Raw genomic sequence first — 23,327 nt, 5'->3', positions numbered from 1 at the left:
GAGAAAGGTGACTTAACGAGACCTAAGACAAAGAATTCTTAGAGAACTCTGTATCCCAAGAAAAAATGAAAAAAGCAATATACTCTATTCTAGATAGATGCTGTTTTCTTTTAAAACTGTCATTATTACTTGTGGCCCTGGAGCTGACTAGTCTAGCTGGCCAGATAATATTAATGATAATGGTATTCTAAATTTTACTGATTGCTTACTATGAGCCAGGGACTATGAGCCAGGGACTATGCTAAGTGCTGCACGTGAATTATCTCATTTAAAACTCACAGTACACCTATAAGGTAGAGCACTATTATTCCATTTCAGCAAAGAAAACTGAGGTTCTAAAATGTTCACTAACCTGCCTAAGCCTACACAGCTGATGCTAAAACCAGGATTTAGACCCAGGTAACTGAACTCTCTGGAGTTAGCCTATGTGCTCTAACCATACTGCTCTGCCTCTTTGTGCAGAGGACTGATCAGACAGCTGGTTTAAGTTATTCACTTACCTCTTCACTCTCTGTGGGTTGTTCCTGAAGTGCCCAAATATCTGAGGGAGGTGGAGCCACCTCTGGCCTTCCATTTTCTCCCAGTAATGACTTCTCAGCTACCAAGGGGTCTACCTTGGCTGAAAGCTCTTCAGGCTCTTTGCAGGGCTCCCCCTCTCCTTCAGTAGCTTCAATTCCCCTCGCCTCTTGTTGTCTGGTGCCAGATGAAGGGCAGCAGCCTTCACCTGATTCTTTGCTGCTAATGCACAATGGCTCCATTAAATAAGCTACCTGCAATCATAGTTTACTGTTACATGTATAAGAACACCAGTGGAAATCATCATCTACATATCAATAATGCCACATCATTACACTGCCACTGTGACTAAGTTTGAGATGGTAAGGGTTAATTGATTCATTCAGTCATTTTAAATTTATCAAATATCTTATATACACAGGTACTGGGCTAATTGGTAGGGACCTAACAGTAAACAAGATAGACATGATTCTTGCCTCAAGGAGCTTATGTTCTAATTTTTCATCTCAAGTGTCAACTCGAATCAACTGGTAACGACTGTCTAAAAAACTGCTGAAAACTTTGTCTGCCACAAACAATGCAGATAGAATTGGCAATGTGTGAACAATTGGCAAGACCAGATTCTTGCTGGTCTTGACCTAGATTCTACTGAATGTGTAGAATTGCCACATAAATATAAACTCTGTCCAATTCTCTTTATTTCTGGTCCTCAGCCCTTCACTTGGGAAATATGAACACTGCAAAATATTGCCTGGAAGTCTTAACATTATAAGCTTCAAGGGGAGTTTGGGCAAGTGTCACCTCCCATGACTCTGAAAGAATGAATTGCAAGGATACTCCTAAAGATAGGCCTATATACAGAAATCCCACTTCCTATGATCAGGCTCCTAACGACTGGGATCTTAGAACATTCAGTCAAAAAGTACATATTTGGCACATGTTTTGTATCAGTACCAAGTGCTGGAGACAGAAATGAACTCAGTTCCTGCCAATGTGGACCTTATATTTTAGTAAACAATAATGAGAGTGGTAGATGTATGTATGGGTAAACATTCTCTTAGGAAGTTGAGATTCTTCCCACCTTTGGAAATAATGGCTCCCCATTACCTCAGAGAGAAAGTGGAGGAGGTTCTGGCAACTGACATGCTCCGCCTCTTCCTGAGATTCCTCACTGCCTCCGTCCCCCACAAGCAGCTCACGAGGTTCTCTCCCTGGGCTGCTTTCCTCTAGTTCCTCAGCCCCTGGCTCCTCAGTTTCCCTCCAGCTGCCCATATCAAGATCCAAACTGGAGTCCCATGAGCTGAAGAGTGACCTGCAATCGTTGCTCAACTCAGAGTCATTGGGATAGTCTTGTTCAGAATCCAACCAAACCCATTCATGCCCCATCTGTAAATACACAGAAAAAAAATGCATTAAATTCACTCAAATCAATATTCCTAAGGCATTTCCATCTCCCAATTTTGGCAGAAAGATAAGGGGTCAGAAATTTTTTTCGACTCAACATTAGGAAGAGTAAAAACTAGCTGAAGGGGGACATCAGGAGAAAAAGTGATCCGTCATTGGGAATAAAGAAAAAGCCCTATGTCAAATAGTGTAATAGAATTATCACCCAATAATTATTTGTTGTTAGATTTCCCTATACTCTAAAAGAGAAAAAACTGGAGCATTGCTAGCTGAAATGAATTCCTCTATCCCAAACCACCCTTAAACTCAACTGCAAGGCAACAATTTTGATGGACAAGGGATATTTTCCTCAGCATATAGACACTTTGAACCTATCAACCATTAAATCCTCAATGCATACTAAGATACCTGTGGCATCCTTCTGGTCATATCCAGCTCTCACTTCTCAGAAAGAGAACTGCAAATCAAGTTTTAAAAATATCTTTCCTTGCTTTCAGTACACTGCACTCCTGGTTTTCTTATCCCTTTGTCCTCTCCCTTTTACAACTTTAATACATCCATCTTCTATGTTCTTGTTTGGGCCTCTGCTTCCTTAACACATCCTTAAAAAAATGCAGCTACTTTGAGGTTTCAACTTCGATCTTTATTAAGGTGGCTTCCAAATCTCTCAACCTCTACTTTTTATATGCATCCTGGTCTCATTTCTCCATGTACCCAAAGGTCAACTCCCTTTAGGTGCCCTACCATCTCCTTTAACTCAACGCTTATAAAACTAAAACCACTTTTCTTTCTGAACATCTCCCAAAAATTTGCTCTCCCGAAATTCCTTATGCCTATCATCAACACTGTTTTCTTAGTCCTGTTTTGACTCTTTCTTCTCTTATATTCAGTAAACAAGTCCACTTCCCAATTTTCTTCCACAATAATTTTTCTCAATGCCCATCCTTTATATCTGAATAAATATGATAGTCTCCTGGTCAGTTTCTCTATTCTTCATCCAACCTGCTCTGAATAGAGTCTCCCTATTCAATGCTTTACAATAGCTACCACCTCAAATTTCTCAATGTCACTCAAAGCCCTCCATAAATCAAGCTCTATTTTGTCCCCTTAGCCTGGTACCTGTAATTCACTATTCCTTAATATGATTTCTCATTACATTAGTCTCCTTATTTCCCCCACCTCAGATGCCTATACCTTAATTTAGCTTGCTAAGCTTATAAATCACGTTCTCTACCAACCCAAAATCTATGTCCTTTAATGGACCTCTTCCTCCACAAACTTCTCCAACTTTTAGGGCTCCGTTGCTTATATCACATGCATGTTTGCAGACTGCTTTGGGAATATACTGTAATTGTATTTAATTTTCTAACTCCTGGATTGATTGAACTATCACTCACAAAGACGGTATCTTCTACTTCCTTAGGATCCTAGCAAGCTTTCTAGTTTTACTTAAGCCAAAAAGATCCATGACTTCCAATCACAAAGTTCTATATCTTTCTCAAGAAGGCTCAAAATACTAGACAATACCCTATTAATCTCCATCTCTTTTTAATAAAAAGCTCACTAGTTCACTTCACTGATTTAGTTTTTATTTAGTAACAGAAGTTGGAATAAACTCAGGTGATAAACTTGATAACTGAGTTTAGCCTTCCAATAGTAATATTAAGAATTCTAAAATACACAAGAACCCTACACATAGAAATAGAAAGGAATAATAATATACTATTCAAGAAATACCATGTGCAAAGACAGTATAAGTAGAACAAATGCCAAGGATAAAGATGCTACCTATATCCATGCTTTAATCTTCTTTAAGCAATGCCATGAACAGAGAACTCTGAAAACCTTAAGTTTTACCAAACATTAAAGAAAGGCTGAATAAGGCAGTACTTACGGCACAATGCAGTACTTTTAAACATTATAAACTCAATCTTGGTTACTTACCTTCTCTGACCTGTAGTAGAACAGTTCATATTATAAGACCACTTTCCCCCCAACAATCTCATTCCCACAAATGACAGAAGTTTCCATATAGAAGAAATCACAAGTTTCACACACACATTCACACACTCAAAGAACACACCAAAGGCTAGTTTTCTTTTCTTTCAGAGTTTATTGTGTACACATACACTTCACAGGTTTTTTTTTTTTTTTTTTTAAGTCTGTACACTTCACAAGACAGTACAAACTAGCTACAATCTGCTAGCAACACATCAGGACATTAACACATCCCATGATTTTTGCCCTAAAACAGGCAATTGTGCTACTCCAACTCTCTGAGAGAGATTTTTCCAGCTCATGTCATGTGGCCCAGACACCTCCTCTTCTGTAACTTCCACTTCTGGAACTTCCACAAGCCCAAGCTCTATCTTTACTTCTATTTCATGTTCAGCTCAGTGCAGATACTCTGAGGCTTCACTTTTTCATCTTCATATCTGCTTCAATGGCACAGCGGCGCCCCCTGGTTCCCCCATCCTAGATGACAGGCAGACAAAGAAACGGAGCATGAGTGAGTTAGCTATGAGGTAAGAGAAAAGGTGCAACAAGAATGCTGGGGATTTGGTTTTTTGGGGGAAGAGGGGGGAGAATCAGCAGAAAAATCCAGGAAATGAGGGGCATTTATCTGTCTTCCCACAGAGTGGGCTAAAAAGCACCTGGTAGTAGTGTGTGAGAGGAAATGTAGGACAGAGTACCTTGCTTCTGCCCACCATAGAGGTCACTGGAGTTCACCTGGGGTCCCACAGAATGACTATGAGTCATCCCACCCAGGCCCCAAATCATGTGCAAAGGAACAGGAAGAGTAAAAGATGGGTGGGAGAGTCAGAAAGGGCAGTGGATAGTGAGATTCTTGGCTAACATACCTGTCCAGCTGTTGATCCCTATAAGAAAGGCCTTTCCTGCAGACTGACCCTGGCACTAGTTCCCTAGCACCTCCTGAGTTGTTTTCCATGAGATCAGGACAATCAGAAGGCTTCTTTCCATCTGCTGCTCTCTCCCTGCAGCCCAGCTCCTTCCTCTTGTGCAATACTTTGCTGTCTTCAATAGATAAAAGATTCTATTAACCAGCCTTGCAACAACCAGCCAATTGCTTGGGGATCCAGAGTCACTGTTGCAGGCCAGTAGGAAAGAACGGAGATTACAGTGTTCTGTCTGTGGTACGGACTAAGGCCTGTAGGTAAGGTGAGCTAGTGAACAGTTTTGCTGGGCCAGGCCATTTTTACATTTCTAACATGCAAGGACTCTAAAATTCTTAGAGCTCATGAACACAAGTTGCCTTTGAGGCAACAGTAAGTATAAAAATACCACCCTTGTATTTGTATAACACTTCCTTTTTTTTTCAAGCCATTTTATCCTCACAACATCCCTGTGAGGTACGCTGGACAGGCACCTCATTATATTACCTCCATCACACAATGAGGAAAACAAAGCTCCAAGAGATAATCCAGAGTTTTAAGATCATGTGGTTTTCTAGGCTGATATCCTTCCATTACATCATGACTTAGAGCCTCATAATGAACAACAAAGAGTCAGAGTATTGTTCAAATCACAGAGGAAAAGAATAGAAGTCTTTAGGCTAGCTTTACTAAGCTTATCTCTAATTCCACCAGCCACTACTGTATGTAGTGGTCACTGTTACTGAGATCTTTAAATTTTACTGAATGTTTGTGTATCAGTCATCACTCTTGCAACTTAATATTAGGGGAAAAGAAAAAACCCATGTACTGAGTATCTGTAGGTATGAGGAACACTTTTTAAAAGCCAGCTAGCAGTTGCTGCTCTGAGCAATCTTCTGTTTGTAAGAAAAGAACTGTCAAAAGGTGCACTCAAGAAATGAGGAGCAGGTGCATCCTAGATCCTTACCAATAATCCCTCATTTCAGCTCAGTGAAGTCATAAATAGTCCCTACCCAGCCCACACACACACACATGCAGAAAGACAGGAGTGCAGAAGATAGAGTTTCTTATTCGATGACTTGAATAAACAGAAGTTTAAGACATTGCCACAGTCTGCATGTTCGATTTCCCTCTGCCACCCACCCCCAGCAAGAGCTGAGAATCTCTGTGGCAACACCACCCCTTGCAGCCATTCAATACTTACAAAGAGAGAGAGAAGGAAGGCAGGAGAGCCCATGGGGACACTGTCCTGTTAGAGGACAAACAAACACTGATCAGGTTCCACGGAAACTCTCAGCTGCAAGCACCCCAAACCTCAGGACAGAGACACAAGCACCACACACACAAAGACAAAAATTTTAAAACTCAAGAATAAGAGGAAAGAGATCCAAAAGCAATCTGGCCATTATGCCTCTGGAATAGGAACTGATGGTCCCCAAATGCTGCAAGCTAAGTCGTTTCTCCCACCTTGTGAGCACTCTCCGAGAGGAGATAATAATTCATGCACTCAGCTCACAATTTCTCCCATGTGACTGGGTCTTCCAGTCACAGCAGGTTTCTTCAGTGTTTGGATGGGAGCAAACAACTACCATTTAAAAATCTTTATGTCTGTATACCATTGGAATGTAGAAGCCTGGAAGTACCAAGTAGTAACATAAGGTTCCTTGGATGCTTCAAACTTCTATCACTGGAACACTGGCACACAGGCTCTTCCTTGGTCTCCTCACCTTCTCTGAAGAATCCTGTTTGCGGGTAGAATCTCTCCCTCGAAGACTTTTAGCACTGATCCCAGACTCAGATGTCTGCATAATCAACTGTGTGGCCAGGAATTGCTGTAGGGAGAAGAAACAGAGTTGGCCCTAGAGACCTGATCCATCAAGGAAAAATGAAGACACCTTAGGCTTTGTAAATAGGAGTATAGTACTGTTCTGCAAACAGCATTCAAATACGTCTTGAATGATTAGGAGTTTTAGCACATTAGGTTTTAATTCTAGTTGTGCATGCTAAGGAATCAGAAAATGCCAAATAGCTCTAATTTTTTGTTGTTGTTATAATATAGCATCAAAATCTCTATGCTCTTACTCTACAGCACAGGGAATTATACTCAGTATCTTGTAATAGCCTATAATGGAAAAGAATCTGAAAAGAATATACATAAAAAATTGGGTTGGCCAAAAAGTTCATTTGGATTTTCTTCTGTAAAATGTTATCTGAAAAACCTGAACAAACTTTTTAGCCAACCCAATAGATATAAAACTGAATCACTTTGCTGCCCACTTGAGACCAACACAACACTGTAAATTAACTATATTTCAATTTTTAAAAAAACCCTAAAAAACAAACCTCTGTGCTCTAAGAATGAGAATGAGAGAGAATAAAACTAGATGAACCAAAGCAATTTAAGTAATCAGTAAGCAATTTAAGTAGTTTGGCAGACTCTGCAGAGATAGACAACATCCCTCCAAGTTCAATATCCCAAAGGGTGCCTGGTAATGTAACTACAGGATAGAAGTAGGTTCCCTGCAATGAAAAGGATCATCTACCATGTACATAATTCACATCACTTAAAAATATACATTCATCATTTTACAAAAATTTTATTAAAAAACTTCAGGAAACAAGATATTTTCCCAAGAAAGGCAGAATATTCTCTCAAAACTCTTTTACCAAACCAACATGAGAAAACCAACATGAATCCAGCAAGAACAAAATTGTATCTTCCTGTGTCCCTGATGGCTATTCCATGCGAAAACCACAACACCCCTTCCTAACATCAATACAAATCCTTCTCTTGAGTATTTTAAAATTCTCAGGATCCTCAAAGTACCTGGATCTGCTCCAAGACATCTCGCTGCATTTCTACTGCCATGTGATAGACATCGTGGTCTGAGCTATTATACATCACAGCATTCTGGAACATCAGCATAATGTCACGCTGAAATTCAGCTGTGCTGCGGATCAGTCCATTTTCAATGTTTTTCTTAATAGTTGACAAATCCATAGGCCTAAAAAACAGAGCAGGGGGAAATGGGAGCATAGAGGGGAAAAGGACTCCACTGGATCTCCGAATATATTATTACCGTATGCATTTCCTTATACCTTTAGTCCCAGCTGCCAGGACTCAAACACCAAGCCCTAAAACAAGTACTTAACCCCAAAACCAAATTCAGCCTGTATAATAAGTACTGAGAAAGGTAATAAAGGGGGTTAATTCTTTTAGACTCAGTGATCCAGTCAGTGAAATAATTAGTTTAGCACTTGGTCATACTTACATCAAAAACACCTGCTTTAAACTTTCTGTCTAAAGCAAAAGTCCACTAAGACTGGACAACTTACAATTCAGGCCTAGTCAGCATGCTGAATGGATCATGGCTTACCTCTGTACAATGCTGTGGTAGCCAGGTGCTATGTCATCTGTAACAGGCTGCAGGAAGACATTGGCATACCTGTCCAAAAAGAATGTGGTGCAATTACTGACTTATCCTCCAAGAAGCACAGGTGAAGGAACTTGATCTAAGCGGCTGAAGGTTGTAAGAGCCAATGCCATCAGTCCTGTATAAGCGTACTCAGACTTTTTTCTAATTACCAACAATGAGGAGGAGCAGGAGAAAATGTTCCTACTACTTGGTAAAGCCCACTCACCTATGATTAGCTGCAGCTCTCCATACAAGCATGATGGCTTTCTTCCAGATTTTCTGTGCCTGAATAGCTTCCTGATCCTCACTACAGACAGAGCTGAAATAAAAGAAATATGAGAGTCCCACTTGGCATAAGTCCAAAAAAAAAAAAAAAAAGAGTCCTAATTATTTTTGTCAGATGTTTGTTCCAGGCCAAGAAACAGAAGATGAAAAAGTAAGACTAAAGAAAAGATCCTCTCCTACTTCTCACCTTCACTGCCTTGACCTCAAAGAAAGAATCGCAGATACTCACAACTGTGAAGAAGCAGGGCTGCTGGGGATGGAGTCTGCCAGTGTGTGGGACTGCAGCGTAGCATTGTGTATGCTAAAGCCATCGTCACTCTCACTCACAGGGGGCTCATTATCCATTTCTGACAAATAGCCTTCTCCTTGATCTTCTTCCTTAGGCTCCTCTAGGCTGGCCGCTTCACTGACTCCATCTTCCTCCTCATCCTCACCTGGGGCATCCTTAGACATAGTGTGCTCCAGTCAACAAATGGAAAGGAGAGCAAAGCTATCCAGCAAAGCATCATTAAACATGATCTGTCTTTTGGGTTAGATCAGTTCTAGAAAATAACCTCACACTGTTTCCTGACTGAGCCCTCTATCACTTATACTACCATCTACTTACAGATACTGACTGATCAAGTAACTTAGAACCTGGACAAAGAATAAGACCCAGGATCTTTTTAAAAGGAAGAAAAAAAAAGCTACTTACTTAAGACTAAGCTAAGAGGCGTTCCTTCTTTCCCCTTGCTCTTGAGAGGAACTCTGACCCTGGGTACAAAGTTATCAAAAATAGTTTTTATTGTGTGTCTCATCTGATGGAGCAAGCTCACATCGCATTAAGTCTGTTTGTTACTACTGCTTTAGTAATTCTAATAAGAAAACTTTGGATGACTTTCTCTGAATAGTATAATTAATAATCTGATTTCTATACGCTCTCCCTGGCTGATATCCCTACTCACTCCAAATCTCTCTGGATGTATCAAAGCTTCTTTGTGCATTATATGCAAAGAAAGGTCTGTGTGATATTCACAAACTCTTTCAAATAGGAAGCACCTGTTGCCACAGTACTCCCACTATGCCTAACTGTCCACTGCAGCTTTTCCCCATGCAACTCCTTAACCAGTCTCATCTCAGAGAATAATGATGCGAGTTTACTGAAATTCATTAAAAAGGTAGTGCTATAGGGAAATCTAGTCACACAGCAAGAGGAATAAAGAAAAATCTGAAATACCTTTATCTGGCTTCCAAAAATAGTCCCTGATTCTTCTTTCAATGAGTCTGCAGAGGAGAGAAAGACTACCTGAAGATTTTTCCACCTTAGCCTTCCCCTTCCTATGGACAATAGTCCCCTGCAGCTCTCCTTTCCATGCTGACCTATTCTACCTCCTCTACTTGCCCACAACCCACAAAGCCCTCAGAAGCCAAAGCAAATGATTTAAAGTTAGTTATAGAGTACATATTTCCTGGCTTTATTATTTACCTGACATTTCAAACTTGTGCTGAGTCTCTGACTCTAAAGGATCTTCAATGGGATTTGAGCCATGTGATGGAGACAACATGCTTTCAGGGGACGCCTGAAGACCAAAAAGAACAAATACCTTAAGTCCTGGTAAATCACTACAGCTTATACATTATTCTTCAATGATAATGAGACTATACAAGAAATTCTAAGTCCTCCTACCCATGTAATATGATTCTAATGATCACCTTAATAGAACAGGGTAAGTATATATAGCACTGATCATACCTATGAGCTTTGGACACATCAACATGTCAGAACTCAGGCATGCAACAGGAACACCAAAGGCCTAAAATGTCACTTCTTACCTAAGATATAACCCTCCACCCCCCGCCCCATCCCCCAAGCCCCCGATCTTAAATACCTCTGTCTTCACTGTTGTAATTGGAGTTTCATCGCCTCTCCTACTGGAAGCATCTGCTTCAGTAATTTCTCCAGTTGCAGTACTTCTGGGTTCCTCATTTAAGTCCTGACTCCTGAGTTCTGGTGGCTCCATACTCATGGCTGGAACAACTCCAGATACTATTTCAGCCCCTGAAATGCCTTGCTCTGGTTCTGCAGGTTCCATTTTGATCTCAACACTGGGTTCCCTGATGTCCACCAGTTCATGGATTCCTTTGCTTTCTGTTTCTTCAAAGTCCAGCCTCTCCTGCTTGACTGTCATCTCTGGTGCAGGGAGAGGTACTGGCTTGTCCCGTTCCTGCTGGATAGGATGCTCCCAGGGGCCAGGCAGGGATTGGGGATCATCATTCTCTTCACAGAATGACAGTGCTGCTTCCACTGCTGCCACATCCAGCACTTCAGGATGATCATCTACCTGTCCCATAATACATACACTGTTGAAGTCACAAAAAGAAGCCCAAGCCCCTCAATTCATTAGCACCAAACGAGATGGCCTGAATCTGCAGCTTCTCTCTCCATCTTCTCCATGTAGCAGAAGCAAGCAATGGACAGGTACCTGTCTGGTGCAAACCAGTAACATAGGAAAGGCTGGGTAGATGACTAGTATGTCAGCATCAAAGGGCTCTGGGACTACAGAGATGGAGATGGGAAGAAGCAGGAGAGTTGTTTGTTTATGTAATTCTTACTACAAGAAGCAAGGAGAGGCTAAGGAGAGAAGCCTATGTAGGACCCATGAGACATTCTTTGGGGCTTTGCTGAATAGTTACCTTGTCCTCAATGATGGCAATGATGTCCCCAACAGTCTCAAAGTCCAGCTCTTCACCTGTGTAAGACACAGCAATATCCATCTTCTCAGCCAGATCTAAATCTTCCTTCCCATCAATGCTAGGAGCCTTTGATCCTCCAGGGGCCTCTGCTACCCCTGACCGGAAACACTCTTCTTTGATAGAATTGATGATCATGGAGATTTCACTGCTATCCATGGAGACAGTCACAGTATGTGGATCCCCCACAGCCTCCATGGGAACACAGGTGTCAGGCTGACTCACTGAATAACAGGAAAAGAAAACCATCTTAGAAGCTTATTTGGTACCAAATGCCCACCTGGAGATCACACCAAAGCTGTGGACAGATGTCAAGCACCCATACACTTAAGCTCAGTAAAAGTTATCTTACATCAGTCTATGTTTTCTTCTCCTCAGTTTTATCTAGAAAGGTGAAAACACATTCTCAAGCCCATTCATATATGTACACTTAGCCCTTTTGCCCCAACACATAAATGCCCACCCACTTCTTCTCACATCCTTGTTTTTGTAAGAATAAAGATGGCACATGTCCACAGAGAACAGAAGCTGATGCTCTTGGTCACCTTTCTCTAACTGAAGCTCAAAATGAAATTTTGGATCTAGTTGCTGCTCAGGGCGTGGGTCAAGGACGCACCTGGAGCTACACTCTCAGGAGTGGAGACAGCCGGAGCAGAGGATGGTGCTGGCAGCGCAGGCATCATGACAATGGTAGCCTGGGACACAGACTCTACAGGGGGTGGCACAATTTTAACTGGAGGTTCACTGGCAACAGTAGTGAAGGAAGCAAGAGGTGTGGTGAACTGTGTAGGACCAGCTTCTAAAAGCCGGGAAAGAGTGGGAGCACCTAACAGACAAAGAGGTACACAAACGAGGTAAGAAGAAAGCACATGAGCAAGAAGCAAACAATAGCCACTTTAAGACTCAACCAAGAAAATTTTTAGTCTCAAAGGATGAAAGTAACTCCTGTGTGGAATAAGCTCATTATCTATATCCTTATTTTTTCAAACCTTACTTAAGATCTTCTGCCAAGTTAGGAATGACTCAAAGCACTAGAATACACAACTCACATGAAAAATGAGTGGTAATTTTTAAAAAAAAGGTATGAATAAATCTGTCCCTTCTACTGAAGTTAAGCATGCTATAAACCACCCAAATTTAACACCACTCAAATACCAAAATCGAATGTTTGGCATTTTTTAAAACTCTTTTTTCTTTACATTTTCTACCTCATTTAATTCTCACTACATCCTTGTGAAGTATATATATTGCAATTAATAAAAGAAGAAACTGAGGCTCAAGAATTAAGTTACCTATCCAAGGTCACAAAACCAGTGTGTGGCAGGCCTGAGACTCTTTAAGTCTAGTGTTCTAGTTCCAAATCTTGTCTGCCTATGCTATAGTCTCAGGTATCCCTAGCACCCTTCTGTGATTTTTGCACCTTCACCATTAACTTCACTATTCCTCTCAATCAGTATCTATGCTGTGGTCATCCAGGACAATCAGTATTTTGAAGATGAAATGGATTTACAATTTTGAGCACCATGTGGTTTAACAGGTAAAGTAGCTCCAAGGTTGGGCTTTAAATCTAGGATTCACAGTTGCTTAATAACAAAGCCTAGAAACCAAGGGCAGTCAATGCCATGTTCAACATCTCTAAAATAAAGTCGACAACGGAAAAGTAGTGACTTACCTGAGGCAGCTGGGGAGGCTGCAACAGTGTTGGGTGTTTGCTGCATCTCCCCACCATGTATCATGGGAAGGACCCCGCCTACCTCCAGAAGGACACCTGTACTGTTCAGGTGGCCAGAAGCCACAGCCATTTCACTCTCATTGACCTACCAGGGAAGAACAGAGGTGAAGGCTACACTCAAGCTTTCCTTTATTACCACTTCCCAAAAAAGCTCCAGCAGTTGGCCAAACTTCATGAAACTAAAAGTTAATATCCAAAGAAAATGATTTCAGACCCAAGGGAAACTCTGATTTTCAAAACTTATTGACAAGAGTTCTCTGGAGAAGAGAACCAAAATAATCATGTTTCAGATATACCTCAGGACCCAAGGATACTATCAACTATTTTGTTTTGTTTTGTTTTTAAATTAACATTTAACTAGGAGAGCTCTTCCTCTTTTGAACTTTTTTTCCATGTTATATTTTAGGTCCCAGGCACTCCCTTCCAAATTACTTAATCACCACAGCTCTCAAACACCCACAGAAGTCTCCATACCAGTCTGGGGCTAGTAGGCAGGAGGCTGCCCTTCTTCAAGAGCTCTGACAGCAGAGGGGAGGGGGGTGGAGTTGCTTTCTGTCCAAGCATCTTTTTCTGGGGTGAATCATCTGTTACTGGGGTCATGGGGGCTTCTAAGGGTGCAGAGCCTGGAGGAAGGGTGTCAGGAATTCCAGGAAACGAGGTGACTGGGGTACTCGGCAAAGTCCCAGGGGTTACCTAAGAGACAACAGAGAACCTTTATCTGACTTCTCAAACTCAGGAAGGTTCCCTACTAATCTGGATGGGTTAGTGTGTCTACCTATTACTTTATTAGTCCTGAGTGGAACTGCCCAGAAACCCTCTACCCGTCTTGCTCTCAACTACACCTTTCTTCCCCACAATTTTTTCTCTTCTACTCACTCAAACCCAAAGCGACTCAACCATTCCACCCAACTTGCCTTTTATAAACTCCTTACCCACTACTAATATTATATTTACATAGAATCACCCTATATTTCAGCAGGAATTTCGTAAGACCAGTACACTTACAAGTAATTCCTTAAGTTAGCCTTTTACTTATCTCTAAAAATGTCAAAAGCCTCAATGTTTTTAGGTCCATTCTTATCTTAGAGCACAGAACATGGTAAATTATGTCTTTAGCATTCAGACCAAGAGAGGAAATTGCCTCTAAGCCAAAAGTGGTTTCCTCATCACTCAGCTCTCTGCTGGCTTACTGCCCCTTTGCTGATCAATTCCTGTGGATGGAAATATACTCACCCCAGAGGTGGCCTCTTCCATAGTGGTTGCAGTCAAGTCGGCAAGTGGATAATCACCTCCTGGGGAGGCAGAATCTATAGGAGAGCGAACCATCACAGTAGGTAACCTCCGAGGGGGTGTTTTTACTGCTTGACGGGCTAGAACATACAAAAGAACAATCTCTGTCTTCAAGATTAAATAAACAAAGCTAGACTCTGCTATTATATAATAAAGGACAAATAGGGATGTTACATTACTAAGGCAGCATTAAGAATCTGGATTAGAAAGCTTTCTTTACAAGTTTTTAGCCTAATTTTTCCTATGAGCAATTCTCACCCTAAGCAAACTTGTGTACCCTAAAGGTCCTTGGAGTAGGAAAGTAGTTTAAACATCCCTCAATATCCTCTTCAACAACTTAAGATTCTGCTTTCAACAAGAGGGAAAGACCTCAATGGCTCAAAGCATGTATTCCTAGAATTACAAATGCTTAAGTTCCTCCCCTTATCCAATGACTAAGTTATTCTCAATCTTTTTACAGGCTTTGACTTCTAAAACCTTGTTTATGTTCAATATGTTATTATCAGGCTTCTGTGTCTTAAAAGAACACAAGGTCTAGTGAGATCTCAGCAGAGCTCACTTTCTAAGAGTTTCTTCCTGGACATAAAGAGACGTTTTTATTCTGGTAAAAGAGAAGATGACAGAGAAAAGCGTGCAATTGGAATTAGTAGATTCTGTGTTAACAGTCTTCAACTGTCATCGTCATGCAGCAGTGTATAGTCAAATTGTTAAACAGAGTCACTAGGTTCACCTTACCCTGATAAGCTGCATCCGTAGCCTTCCTCTTTACTTCAGCTTCCTCTTCCTCCAATTTCTTTTTCCTAAAGAGGAAAATAAGGGTTAGATCCTAGCCGGCTGTAGCTTCTTCACAGTGCCCTCACAAGGAAATTTTTTTGCCAGGCTAGCACTTTCTAGAGGAAAAATCTAAAAAATAAATCTTTATCAGCAAAATAGGGAGTTTTCAGTATACTGCCTAACTACCAGTTCTTTACCCAGGCAAACTAGAGCCACTTTTAAGTTAGAACTAAGTTATGTTTTCACACTGAAATATTCTATCACATTACCTTCTAGGACTCACTACCCCCTCCCAGCCACCAGGCCACTCTGCAGCTTTCCCTTTCCAGAATCTCTCAAGTCTAAAGGGGTGGCAGATGTAGGAAATAAGCCAGATTACTTAAGAAGTAAAGAGGGTAAAAAGAGAAAAAGGAGTACAGATGGAAGAACAGTATAATATAACCCACATCGCAATGTCATTGCAAAGCTCATCCAGTCTGCTGTCCATGTGCCCAGCTTGAATTAGTTCTGCATCTCTTTTCAGCCGTCTGTAGGATGAGAGGTAGGTAGACTGGGTTTTTTAATCTATTTAAAAAATTCTGACTAGTATAAGCCAGCCCGATTTGTCTCTCCCAACCATTTTGCATTCTCTGATAAGTACCTATATTTTTCCTGGGTTTCCTTTATCACTTTCTTTAGTTCCTCAACTCGCTCAGCAGTCAGTTTCCGAACAATGACATCTTCAACAGTTTCTACCACTTCTCCCTTTTCACCCCGTTTCCGTCTATGCAAAAATTTAAAAAACAAACAAAAACAAAAAAAAGACCAGACACACACTTGAATAAGAGAACATTTTTTCCTACTCCCACTTGCTTTCTTTGAGCCTTCTCCACCATCTAACCAGAGATAATTTCTAACTTTTATCACACCATGATATAAACAGATAAAAAAACTAGACTTCCACAGTAAATATTCTCTACTAAAGAGATCTGGCTCAAGTGCCTGGCTTTGTACTCACTTTGGGGTCTCAGTGGTCTCTAGGAGCTCTGAGTACTGGGAAGCACAATGCTATGGAAAAAAGTGAAAATATGATGAGCAAGCCTGAAAAGGAATGACCTTTCAAAGTTCAACATATTAGACTAAGGTTTACACAGGGGAGCTATATTTAAGGTAGGAGTAGCTTCTAGGAGGACAAATTACTTTGCAATCAAATTAGTTCAAAATAATCAATACCATAACACAGAAGAGGAAGTCTTCTGGCCTGGAGTTTGTCCATTTGAGGAAAGACAAGCTAAGAGCCAATATTTATATTTAATATCTACTGAGTAGTTACCATATGCAAGGCACTGTGCCAAATGCTTTCTAGGTATTACCTCAACTCAATATTTTCAACAATCCTGAATCAACTTTTATCCCTAGTTTACAAATCAGAAAACTGAGGCTCATGGTTCAAAGTTTTCAAGTAGAGTCATATTAAGCCCAGATCCATCTAATGTACAAGACTGGCCTTTTAACTGTTATGCTACACTGACAAGGATAGTTTGTAATAGTGTGGGCATACATGGATGGATTGGCAAATATTGAGAAAAAGGAAAAGTATTTTCAAACTATTCTTCATGGTACAAAAGCCTTGTGATTAAAAGGGCAGGACCTGGTCACACTGGTCAGAATGGCCATCATTAAAAAGTCTACAAATAATAAATGTTGGAGAGGGTGTGGAAAAAAAAGAGAACCCTCTAACACTGTTGGTGGGAATGTAAATTGGTGCAGCCACTGTAGAAAACAGCACAGAGATTCCTCAAAAAACAAAAAATAAAACTACCATATGATCCAACAATCCCACTCCGGAGCATATACCCAGACAAAACTATAATTTGAAAAGATACATGCAATCCTATGTTCATAGCAGCACTATTTACAATAACCAAGCTAAGACATGGAAACAACCTAAATATCCATCGACAAGTGAATGGATAAAGATGATATTCACAGACATAGAGAACAGACTTGTGATTACCAAGGGGAAGGGGGTGTGGGGGAGGAAAGGATGGGGAGTTTGGGATTAGCAGATGCAAACTATTATATACAGGATGGATAAACAACAAGGTGCTTTTGTATAGCACAGGGAACAATATTCAATATCCTGTGATAAACCATAATGGAAAAGAATATGAAAAAGAATATATGTATGTATAACTGAATCACTTTGCTGGTCAGAAATTAACACAATATTGTAAGTCAACTATACTTCAATAAAATTTAAAAAAGAAATAAACATAAGAACAAATAAATAAGCAAGATACTTAAAGACCAAAAAAAAAAAAAAAAAAGGCAGGACCTGGAAGGGAACCCACTTCACATCTCAAAAAGTGCTCTAAAAGAACGCTTACTTGGGAACTTACTTTTTGAGAGAACCAGTCTGGAGGGCGGCCAGGTTCTGCAAAGGGCTTGATTGCTCTGCTAACTGATACCCTACAAAATTAGAAAAGCCTTATCACATACCAAATTGAAAAAAAAAGAGAAGGTATACTGAGAGTTCAAGGTTTAGAGTACAAACTTTGGAGTAAAAAATTGTCACTGGGAAATATTCTGGAATATGTGACTATGGAAAATGACACAGCTACTGAAAAGTCATTTTAGAGGGAAAGCGTCATTGCTAAACAGTTTTCCTACATGATGTATTTCCTGAGTGAAGTGAAGCTACTAGGACCTAGTAAAGTATCATTTGTTCATTTGGGAAAATATTTTTATGTTGATCTTGGTTCTTTCAGAAAACATCTGTCATTTGGGAAGCAATCTGTAAAATATTCCAGCCCCCCAAAAGTTATCTTCTGATCTATTAATACAGCTCTTAGGAATATAAGAAAATAACAAAAGAAGCAAGCACCAGGAAGCACGCACCATGTAGACTTGACCAGACTGATGAACAGTTAGGTTTTTCCTAAATGCCTGCAAGAGGATGTTTAACTTATGGCACTTCACCTCTAGAAAATATTAAACAACCCATAAAAATAACTATGAAATATAATATATATGGTGATACGGAATGTATTTATAACATAATATTAACTGAAAAAAGGTGACACAATTTTCTGCTATGATGCACTCATATGACTTTTTAAAAAGTTACAGGAATAAAGACAAAGGAAGAAACAGGCAAAAATGAAAATAGACTGAAATGGCTTGATGCAAGAGTGTGAAGGGGCTTCAACTGTGTCTATTTCTTTAAAAAGATCTGAAGGAAACATGACAAAATATTAAGATTTCTTAAATCCAGGTACCAGATACATGGGCACTCTGTATTATTCTCCCTACTTTTCTATGTGGCTGAAGTATTTCACAACTTCAAAAACAAAGTTTTGAATTTTCTATTGGGATAATGGTTTCAGAGTTCTTTTCTTTTATAAAAAATTTACTTTAACATTGTTATGTGGATAGCTATCAGTAAAAACTAAAGTTTGATCCATAATTTACACCTTTCTTTATACCAAGAAAAGCCCCCAAATCAATCAAAGATTTATATATTTAAAAAAATGTAACCATAAAAGTACTAGAAGAAATCAAAGGAGAATTATTTTATAACCTCAGACTAGGCAAGAACTTTCTAATTATGTCACAAAATCTGAGAAAATTATTAATAAACTACATTTTAAAACTCTTCATGTAAAAATATTACATTAAGCAAAGCCAAATAGCAAAGTGGTTTAAAAAAATGCTCCTCAAAATAGACAAATGGCTAATCTCCCTAATATATAAGGAGCCACCCCCACCCCCCCACCCCCAGTCAAAGAGAAAGACTAATAGTCAAATAGAAAAACAGGAAAAAGCAGTTTACAGAAAAGGAAATACAAGTGGCTCTTCAACACAAGAAGATATTTAACTTCACTCATCATAGGATAGACGCAAATGAAAGATATGAGAACTATTTCAAAGTTTGATCTTATACTGTCAAAGATCAAAAATACATAACACCACATTCTACGAACCAGGCCATAGAAAAACAGGTACTATGACATATTGCCAATGGGAGTATAAATTGAAACAAATCTCTGAGTAGGGCAATTTGAAATACTTACCAAATTTTATAAACGTATATATTCTTTGACTCAATAATTCTACTTTCAGTTTATCTTAGATACAATTCATACATAACCATGCAAGGCTATATTTATATTAGCAAATGTCCATCAACAGAGTTCTAGTTAAATAAATTATGGTACTGCATAAAACAATATCATGCAGCTGTTTAAAAAAATGAGCTAGATCTTCATATAAAGATATACAAGGATCTATAAGATACAGTACTAAGTTAAAGAAAAAAAAAGCAGCAGTGACAAGGTAAAGAACACTGTGCATAGTAAATAACCAGTTGTGTTTAAAAAAGAGGGGGGAAAAGAAAATATTTATTTGTTCATGTATACAAATTTAATGGCAGAGAAACACACAAGAAACTACTAACCCTGGGAGATACGATACAGTGATGGGAGGAAAACACTGTGTACCATTTTTTTTTTTTTAATTTTTATTTACTTCTTCATTTATTTTTGGCTGCTTTGGGCCTTCATTGCTGTGCGCGGGCTTTCTCTAGCTGCGGCGAGTGGGGGCTACTCTTCGTTGCACTGCGCAGGCTTCTCACTGCGGTGGCTTCTCTTGTTGCGGAGCACGGGCTCTAGGTGCACGGTCTTCGGTAGTTGTGGCACACGGTCTCAGTAGTTGTGGCTCACGGGCTCTAGAGCGCAGGCTCAGTAGTTGTGGTGCACAGGCTTAGTTGCTCCGCGCCATGTGGGATCTTCCTGGACCAGGGCTCGAACCCGTGTCCCCTGCATTGGCAGGCGGATTCTTAACCACTGAGCCACCAGGGAAGTCTCAACCATTTTGAATTTTGAACCTTATGACTTAAGTACCTCCTCAAAATATAAATACAATTTAAAATTTTAAAGTTTTACTTAAGTATTCTTCTACTATTTTTTTAATAAAAAATGTAAGAAAATATACAGATTAGATTCTATTTCAATTCAGTTTACTTGGTATTTTGTTTAAAAATGAGTTCAGTTTATATTTGAGTTATATTTAAGTTCAATCTGAGATTTACCAAATTAGTGTGCTTCGTTTTGTCACAGGATTTACCAGCTCGAGAACAGCTGCTACCTGGAAGATCCTGGTTTCATCTTTGAAAAATACATAAAATTGTATAAGTGCTAAGTGTGACCAGCAATGGTGCTTTGGTAAACGCATCTGAATGGTTAAAGTAGTAGAGATATACCATACAAATGCAAATTTGTATATTAAGTAATCTGAACACTTAAGACAATTAAAAGGTGTTCTTAGATCCTGAGGGAAAAAAGAGGGGGTAAAAAAAGGACTAATGTTAAAAATGAAAGCTTATGTCCTGGTAGCAAAAAAGACTGGAAACCACACAGAGTCCTATTTTCTGGTACTTAAAAGAAATACTGAGTGCTAAGACAATTCAATAGGGAAAGAATAATCTTTTCAACAAATACTGAGTCCTGGGACAGTTGCATACCTACATGCAAAAGAGACTCCTGCTTTACAACCTACACAAAAATTAACTCAAAATGGATCAAAGACCTAAATGTGGAGAGTCGAAAGCTGTTAGAAGAAAATATAGACGTAAACAGTTTCTTAGCTATGACACCAAAAGCACAAGCAACAGAAGAAAAAATAAACTCGTATCAAAACTAAAAACTTTTGTGCTGTAGACAATACCAACAGATATCAACAATACCAAAGAAAGGCAACACACAAAACAGGAGAAATATCTGCAAATCATCTATCTAACAAGGGATTTGTGTCCAGAATATATAAAGAATTCTTAAAACTCAATAATAAAATGAAAAATAATCCAAGGGATCTGAGCAGACATTTTTACAAAAAAGACATACAAATGGCCAATAAGAACATGAAAACATGCTCAACAACACTACTGGTCATCAGGGAAATGCAAATCAAAACCACAATGAGATACCATTTCATACTCACTAGTACAGCTATAACAAAAAAAGACAACAATAAATGTTGTCAAGCATGCAGAAAAATTGGGGCCCTCATTTATTGCTGGTGGGAATGTAAAACAGTGGGGCCACTTTCTAGTTTGGCAGTTCCTCAAAAAGTTAAATAGAGAATTACAATATGATCTAGCGATTCCACTCTTTCAAGACAACTGGAAACATGTCTGCACAAAATCTTGTACACAAATGTTCATAGCAGCATTAATTATAATAGTCAGAAAAATGGAAACAACCCAAATGTTCATCAACTGGCAAATGGTAAACAAAATGTGGCATACCCACACAAGGGACTATTTAATCAAAACAAGGAATAAAGGGGACTTCTCTGGTGGTCCAGTGGCTAAGAATCTGCCTTCCAATGCAGGGGACAAGGGTTTGATCCCTGGTCAGGGAACTAAGATCCCATGTGCTGTGGGACAACTAAGCCCGCGCGCCACAACGAAAGATCCCACATGCTGCAACTAAGACCTAATGCAGCCAAATAATATTAAAAAAAAACAAAAACAAGGAATAAAGTACTGATACATACTCCAACATGAATGAACCTTGAAAGCACTATGCTAAGTGAAAGAAGCCAGTCACAGACAATCACAAACTATATGATTCCATCTACATGAAATGTCCAAAATAAGTTATCTATAGGGACACAAAGTAGATGAGTGGTTGGTGGGGAAGGGGTAGGGGAGATGTTAGAGAGGTAAAGAAGAGATTGTAGAATAACTGCTAAGGGATAAGAGGCTTCTTTCAGGGGTATTTAAAATGTTCTAAAATTAGACTCTAATGATGGTCTTACAATTCCAAATATACTAAATTCTGTGAATATACTGGGTTAATTTTATGGTATGTGAACTATATCTCAATAAAGCTGTTAAAAAACAAATGCTGCTTAAAGGTTAACTATTGGAATCCACCGGTATAAAAAAAAAAATACCCGACAGTTTCTAATACCCAAGAAAGCAGACATCCTAGATACCTTACCAATTTTGATCTCCACTCCTCATAACGGAAGACGCTAAACACAGCTTCTCTCGGATGGACCATGGCTCTGTAGGGCCAGTACTCAGCAGCTTATGTTCTGAAAGGAGAGAAGACTTGGAGACAACCACTGAGACACTAATTCTAAGCCCCAAAGGGAGGACTAAAAGCCTAACACAAAACATCCCAACCTGTAAGGACAAAGTGAGCCACTATCACCGAATCTTGATTTTCACCTCTCTAGTAAACACCACCACTAGGGTGATGCCTATTCATTGCATGAGAACTGCACTGAGTATATGGCAAAACATTTTTTCTTCAAATGCCATGGTTACTCTATGTTTTTTTTTTTTTTTAAAAGAGTCATTAATTTAGAGCAGTTCTCCCCAAAGACCCAGTTTTAAGAATGCTTTATTCCAGGTACTTCCCTGGCGGTCCAGTGGTTAAGACTCCGCACTTCCACTGCAGGAGACACGGGCTGGATCCCTGATAGGGGCAACCAAGACCCTGCGTGCCCGGCGGCGTAGCCAAACTAGAATGCTTTATTCCAATTTGGACGCAAGGGCTATTTCCCAGGATTCCGAGGGCTAACCCCCCCCCCCGCCCCCGCACTGCCCCACCTCCTTCTTAGCATAAACTTGTTTACTTCTCTCAGGAACACCCACTCCCCTTTAGCTGTTGGACCTAAAAGACCTTTTCAATCCGTGAAACGGGGAAATGGCTGAGATGCACGAAATGCAATTTTCCCCCAGTGGCAGAAAAAGCTCACAGTTAAGATACCCCATTTCTCTTTGAGTACGGGCCTCACAAACGTTCGTCAGAAAACGACTCTTTGAGACGCCGGCCATTCCATATAGCTGTTGTGTGGACAACATGTCTGTCCACACGCCCGAGCCTCTGAGGCACCTTTTTTCCTCTCACTCCGCGAAGCTCCCAAACATACAAGGACTCCCTGAGGTGCTTCTCTCAGAACTCCGCGGCCTTACTGAAACACAAGACTCTACGCTTCTAGGCCCCCAACCGTTGGCCTTCACAACGCCGGTCGAGCGCAGGTCTCTGACGGCCCTGGGCCCTCAGGCAAATCACTGCTCCTACTCTCTAAGAGTGTGACAGAAATCTGTTGCCTGGCCTTGGCTCTACAAACACCTTCCACACAAGAGCAGCACAATTACTTACTGCCCGTTCCTGTCGCCATCTTGGCCCCGAAGTCTCCAACCCCCGAAGGAAGACCCGTCTGGTAGGGCTAAAGCCCGCGGGATTCTGGGAAATCGAGTTCCGGTGTTTGTTCGCGGTGCGTCATGGA

At 40.1% G+C, this 23,327-nt stretch overlaps 2 protein-coding genes across 12 annotated transcripts in view; both read right to left on the bottom strand.

Moving 5' to 3' along the window:
* LOC309657346 (nucleoside diphosphate kinase homolog 5) overlaps positions 1–3,353 on the bottom strand; it is a 47,451-nt gene extending 44,098 nt beyond the window's left edge. Inside the window, exons 1-2 of one of the 3 annotated variants that reach the window (XM_082454657.1) lie at positions 1,624–3,353; positions 501–770 (exon numbers count right to left, since the gene is read on the bottom strand). In XM_082454657.1, coding sequence (XP_082310783.1) covers positions 501–770; positions 1,624–1,929 — 576 coding nt within the window. In that variant the 5' untranslated portion in view covers positions 1,930–3,353. The remainder of the gene's footprint in view (positions 1–500; positions 771–1,623) is intronic. The other 2 variants (XM_082454658.1, XM_082454659.1) reach the window with 2 other exon arrangements.
* A 104-nt stretch (positions 3,354–3,457) lies between these two features.
* On the bottom strand, positions 3,458–23,326 carry BRD8 (bromodomain containing 8). 9 transcript variants are annotated; one of them, XM_082454572.1, is made up of 22 exons: positions 23,201–23,325; positions 22,028–22,124; positions 17,411–17,492; positions 16,039–16,088; positions 15,682–15,804; positions 15,488–15,568; positions 15,003–15,067; positions 14,211–14,347; positions 13,452–13,670; positions 12,918–13,062; positions 11,862–12,071; positions 11,189–11,469; positions 10,384–10,836; positions 9,981–10,074; positions 9,732–9,778; positions 8,745–8,959; positions 8,457–8,549; positions 8,192–8,260; positions 7,642–7,819; positions 6,542–6,646; positions 6,019–6,063; positions 3,458–4,395 (listed from the first exon to the last, which is right to left on the bottom strand). In XM_082454572.1, exons 1-22 carry the CDS (start codon positions 23,217–23,219, stop codon positions 4,336–4,338), a joined length of 2,868 nt encoding a protein of 955 aa, XP_082310698.1. In that variant the 5' UTR covers positions 23,220–23,325; the 3' UTR covers positions 3,458–4,335. The 9 variants fall into 9 exon arrangements, 8 of the variants coding, with proteins under 8 accessions (XP_082310698.1, XP_082310699.1, XP_082310702.1 ...); XM_082454573.1 differs by having other exon boundaries at positions 17,423–17,492; XR_014261769.1 differs by lacking the exon at positions 6,019–6,063 and having other exon boundaries at positions 6,431–6,646.
* Between the last annotated feature and the right edge of the window lies 1 nt (position 23,327).

This window comes from Balaenoptera physalus (genome assembly GCF_965194825.1).
Source record: "Balaenoptera physalus genome assembly, chromosome: 3".
Lineage (NCBI taxonomy): Eukaryota > Metazoa > Chordata > Mammalia > Artiodactyla > Balaenopteridae > Balaenoptera > Balaenoptera physalus.
The sequence above is the reverse complement of the archived record's forward strand: the minus strand, read 5'-3'. Positions and strand labels throughout refer to the sequence as shown.

Excerpts from the sequence above, each read along its gene's own strand:
- BRD8 (XM_082454572.1), bottom strand. Across the intron at positions 17,493-22,027 it reads AGGAGTGGAGATCAAAATTG|GGTATCAGTTAGCAGAGCAA; the intron begins GTAAGGTATCTA and ends CTAATTTTGTAG. Across the intron at positions 6,064-6,541 it reads AACAGGATTCTTCAGAGAAG|GACAGTGTCCCCATGGGCTC; the intron begins GTGAGGAGACCA and ends GTCCTCTAACAG.